General features: G+C 50.1%; 1 protein-coding gene across 1 annotated transcript in view; it reads right to left on the reverse strand.

The window, feature by feature from the left end:
• Positions 1-5453, reverse strand: part of BAIAP2 (BAI1-associated protein 2) — a 30705-nt gene extending 25252 nt beyond the window's left edge. The window contains exons 1-2 of the mRNA XM_009324576.1: positions 5382-5453; positions 3251-3337 (exon numbers count right to left, since the gene is read on the reverse strand). Coding sequence (XP_009322851.1) covers positions 3251-3337; positions 5382-5451 — 157 coding nt within the window. The 5' untranslated portion in view covers positions 5452-5453. The remainder of the gene's footprint in view (positions 1-3250; positions 3338-5381) is intronic.
• Between the last annotated feature and the right edge of the window lie 94 nt (positions 5454-5547).

The raw sequence follows: 5547 nt of genomic DNA on the forward strand, positions 1-5547 counted from the left end.
CCGACAGGGAATTGCACAGAGCAAACTGTCTCAGGGCAAACTTCTGCTGTGCGGGGACAATCGACAGCTACACCCTGTACCTGGTCAGAGCATCACTTTAGTTAAAAAAACCCAAGAAAACAGACTTTGAACACCCGAAACCTCAGCAGTGGGGTTCAGACAGAGGTACGCCCCCGCCAGACGCTTGCACCCGAAAACTCAAGCCACAGAGCCGATTACAGCTCAAGTACTTTATTATCGCTAGGTTTTCCATTACCACCCAGGATTATCCTGTCTACATACAGTTGCTAAAATCTGATGGAGAATTTACAAAAAATGTGAAGTGCTAAGCAGCTGGTGAGCAGAGACCTAAGCTCGGGGGCAGCGCTCTGGCGGGCTAAATGTCTTCAGCAAGACAAACGTGCAGCATCAGGTGAACGTGTTTTTAAGAAGAGCCAGAACCAAGCAGAACAAGCCACCCCGGCTCGCTGCGCCGGACAGCTGGCACGGCTGCACGCAGCCAGGGACCGGCCGCAGACAGGCAGCTCTCCAGCGCCCAGCTTAAAGAGCAACTCCTTGGAGTCACGGGTGCTACCGGAGAGATGACAACAGGAAAGCACAGCCGGTTCTGAGCACCTATCTAAAGCGCCACAGCAGCTCTCCCTGCATGGGGCAGCCTCTGAGCGCTCACCCAGCTCCCCGCTGTGAACACTGTTCTCATACTAAATCCAAAACACAGCACTGTACCAGCTACTAGGAAGAGAATTAACTCTATCCCAGCCGAAACCAGGACAACCCGCCCAGAGCTCCCGGTCCCTGGCCGCGCTGCGTCACCCAGGGGGTGCAGAGCCCCCACAGCCACCCCAGCACGGGCAGCATCCCTGCGGCGCAGGCAGGAGAGCTAGGGAAAAGATGCGGCTGCCTTAACCACATTTTAGACACGGGATCTGGAGCATTTTTTATGTTCTTTTGACACCTCCTGTCCCAGAAGTGACATCAGAAAAGCATCCACATCCAGAAAAGAAAGGGTTAAGGAGGGAAACAAAAATCTCAGATTCTCTGCCATGGAGGCTGGAAACAGATGCGAGCTGCAGTCCCAACCAGAGCGTCCCGGAGTCCTGCCTGACATCTTGGAGCAGCTTTCCCTGTCCTGTTGCTCACGGAGGAAACCACCCGCACAGGGAGGGAGCGGCAGGGGCACAACATTAATCCAAGTGGCAATTACGAACATCTCCATTTGCTGCTGCCTCTAGTAAGGAATGAAATAACCCAGACCCCAGCGCTCGCTTCCGGCACTATCAGCAATCACGGCGCAGGGACCGATAAGGTAAAGGTGTTCCCAGGAAAAGCTGTACCTTTGGCGAGCACAGCCCCGATCCAAAACATTTTTCAGCCCCTGTTTACACAACCCGCTGGGAGGGGGTTGTGTCCCTGGCTGTAAACCGCAGCCAGAAATTTTATCTTAACTTTCTGCTGCACAGAGAGGCTGCCACAATAAATATCAGCAAGATCAACAAAGCAAGAGGTCCAAGGAGCAGCCGCTCGTCACGGCTCTGGGCTGAACAAGAGCTGCCAGGATCCTCCCTCAGATGCGCTCACACCAAGAGTGGAAGGCGCAGTAATTCGGAAACATTTTAAACCAACCCCAAAATACTCAAGCCACACACCGAACGCACATCGGGAGACTGTGGGAGGGCGCTAAGGACGCCTGCTGTCAAACTGCCATCCTTAGGCAAGGAAGCAGGACCACCGTGAGAAGACACCAAAGCCAGGTTTTAAAAGCGTGAGCAAAGCCTGGAGCTGCTCTGAAGGGGAGGCAGGGTTTGAGGTCCTCAAGCTCCTGCCCTCACCCGACTGAGCCGCCTCCGATAAGGCTTTCCCAAGCTTTCACTTCCAGGAGGACAGAGCTGCTGCATCTTTCACCCCCAAAGAGGCAGAAGAGGAAGCCCGAAGCCCTTAGACAGTAAGGTCTGCACAGCCCCTACAATCTCAGTCGCTGCGTGCATCACACACAAGGCTCTTTTGTTTTATTTATTAAACAGAAACAGATTGCTCTAGGCAGCTTTAACCCAAGTGATAGAATCGGTTTCCATAGACACTTAACTGCTTCCCTATCAAAATTCAGATGCAGCTAGCGAGCTGTGCATGGCCGAGCTGAAGCTGGAGCAGCCTGTGCCTGGGGATAAGCAGTGTCTGACACCGAGCACAACACGGCGAAACCGAAGCCTGGCCCCTCCAAGGGGCTGTTCACCCATCGCTTCGTCAGCCTTTAGAGTCATTTCAGCTCAACCTCTTCTCTGCTAATTGACTGCCTCAGAGATGGCATTAATGAGTACAGTTTGCCGTTCTCCTAGCACAGCGATCCGGTGAGCCAGGCCTGCAGGAGGGACTGGGAGGAGTTCACCTGGGACTGCAAAGACAACAAGACCAAAACCCATCTCAGCCCCACAAGAGCCTCAAAGAGAGGCAGCAGCATCCCTGGGGGGAGCTGGGAGAAGAGCCACCTCGAACCATGTCTGCACAGCAAAACAGCAGCGAGGACGGGGCAGCTCAGAGGGTAGAACACAGGAGCCATGTCCGAGCCACGGAAAGACTGGAAAAGCAGCTCCTGAATGACTTACGAGAGGAGTAAGTGTAAGAAAGGGAAAGGAGGCACCGAGCATCGCAGCTCGGACGTCTGTCGCAACTCTGACTGAGCAAATACAAGCCACCAGCTGCGTTGCACTGGGAAGCTGCAGACAGCGTGCAGCAGATCTTGCAACAGCTCTGCCGCGCTCAGCAGGGCTTAGGGTATAAACACAGCCCCCACCACACACAGCCCAAGCGCTGGGTGACTTCTACTAGGAGAAACACTGCTTCAGTACAGCTGACCTGCCTGTCCCCCAAACCGCTCCCTCTCCCCTGCGTCACCCCCTTCTCCTTCCGAGGACTAAGGTGGGCAGCGCTGCCTCAACTCCCAGACCAGAAGCTGGCGCTTTTCTCTCCTTTGCAAAGCAAGACAAAAATGCCAGCAAAGCCGCTCCCTGCAAACGCTTCCTCTTTGCAAACGCCACGAGCCAACAGTGCCCCAAAATCCAGACACTAAGAATAGCAGGCGCTTTTTTAAGCTACATTAACAGTAAATACAGAAACGCTTTTACCATTCACATGAGGCAGGATCAGCTCCACATTGAGCTTGTTATCCCCATCGACAGCAAAAATCTGGTTTCATTCCTGCACTCAGAGCCTGCTCCGGACTGCGACTCCATTTAGCAGTAAATTGGTGACTTACCCAATTCTTTAGATCCTTGGCTTTCACTGGCCAACTCTCCCATCTTAACCAGAGCATCAAAGTATCCTTTTGCTGCATATGTCATACCTAAAAGCATCAAAAAATGCAGGTTATATTCTCTTTAATGGCTATTATAACTTCTATGGCACTGAATAGATGCTAGACACTGAAATAGACATTACTTCAAAGGGCTTAACCCCATGGGGAGGGACTAAACAAACAGAAGAAAAATGACTGAAGAAAGAAGAAAGCCTAAACAGCCCTGTAATCTTGCTGCTCAAGAAGGGAAAAAAGGTACATGCAGGTCCAAGGTGGTTTTCATTCCAGTGTAACCATCAGCCTGCTTAATGCTGCCCAGAAAAATCACTGTGGAATAACTGAATATCAGACTTTCATTATAGTTCAGTCTTGTTTGTTGACATTCCAGCTACACACTCCACTTTAATCAGATAAGCAGGGGGTTTCCTCTAATCACGAGAACATGTTGTACAGCTTTAGCTCAACACCATCAAATTATGTGCTGAAGCCTCTTCCAGCGTGATTTACTGATTAAGACACTTCCTTCAGATGCCCCCACAAGCTCAGAGATCCAAAGTAAAGGATAACCAAAGACAATTTTAAAAATTACAGGAAGATCTTGGGCTTCAAAGCATATTCACAGCAGGGATGTGAGAAAAATAGAAAACAAGTGATCATACTGGTTTTCCACAAAACGCTGCAGTTACAGTGTGCCCAACTTAAGCTGTGATAAAACAGCACGTTATAAGCAGACTCCACTACCCCGGGTAATTAAAAGCTGCATTATCAGCAAAACATTTCAGGAGAGCAAATAAAAAAACACAGTCCCAAGTGCAACCTCTTCTGCCCCCGTCAGACCCTGCCTCTCCTCCCTTCCCTGCTGCCTGCACCCAGGAGGAGACCCAGCAGGGAAACAGCAGGCAGAAGCACACCCAAACCATGAACCCCTGCTTCGTTAGCATCATTAGGAATAGCTGGGAAATTCTGCTGCTTGTAAGGGTGTATTAAATGCCCCATCCCCAGGGGATCAGAGTCCACAGCCCCTGTGCAGTGGACAGGGATGGACGGGCACTTCCCATGTCACGGCCAGTTGATCCATTAAAACCTAGTTAAAAGCAGTGCTGAGAACTGGCAAGAAAGCAGCATGCAGGGGAGCGCCTGTACCTGAGAACAGCAGGAGGTCTGTATCTTAAAAGATCCTTCACTGAAACATCCAGGAACCTCATTTAGCTTGTAGGAAATAAAATTTGCTCCAGGCACAAAGCAAGAAGGCACAGATCCTTCCCAAAGGTCGTATTTCAAACACCATCGTTTAAGAACATGAGACACCAAAATATTTTTTTTTTCCACTGGCTTAAGACGATGACAGCCTCCTCCCTTACAGGCATTTTCACTGAGCCAATTAAAAAAATAAAATCCAAGAGGCATGTGCCGCACAGCTCTGAAGTGAGCGGAGCCCTTCCTGAAAGAAAGCAGCTGCCTCCGGGGTCGAACAAAGCCTGCCTTAAACCTCCTTAAAACCGAGCCGAGGAGGGCCCAGGCAGTATGCAAAGTCATTTTAAGTCAAAATAGTCCATTTCTAGTTTTCATCAATTCAGAGTTTGCTTTTGATCATTTAAATCTACACCTCCCTAATGGCTCCCAATAGGAGCCTATATTCCCAATCAAGAGCTGCCACCAATGTTTTTAGGTTTTTTCCTTCTCTTCCAATGCATTCTTCTGGGCAATTTGAACATTTCAATGACGCATCTTTACACAGAACTTAAAATCTTAATTCTAAATATTTTAAAGTAACATTTAAAGATAAATTGGTCAGAGATGTGTTTGTTATCCAGTTGCCACCCAACATTTTATCACTGTGGATCCTTTCCACATCCACAGCCCCCCAGCAGGCGCATGCCTGGCGCATCCTAATGACATGAGCTTTGCATCGAGGTCCAAGAACCATCTCCCCAGGTTTCCTCCCCTCACTCCCCTTGGGAACAAAGAGCATCCCAAGCTGGTTTTCCAGCTTTCCTCCCTTCCAAGGCCATGCTGTCCAGCCAGACCCTCACCAGCCCTGCAGCCCCCAGCATGTCAGCAATAAACGCATCAGCAGCACAGTTTCACTTACTTGCTAAGGCTTTTTCATAGGTCTTCCCCATAGAAATGAAATTCCTGAGGCTGGGATTGAACTGCTCCATGATCGTCTAAAGGAAAAAGAACATCATCAGGGATTAGCAGAGATGATCAGGAGCTGGACAGAGCAGCCCTGCGCTCTCCTGGGGCAGCCCTGCTGA

Source organism: Pygoscelis adeliae, unplaced genomic scaffold (assembly GCF_000699105.1).
Source record: "Pygoscelis adeliae isolate BGI_AS28 unplaced genomic scaffold, ASM69910v1 Scaffold445, whole genome shotgun sequence".
NCBI classification, from domain to species: Eukaryota; Metazoa; Chordata; class Aves; order Sphenisciformes; family Spheniscidae; genus Pygoscelis; species Pygoscelis adeliae.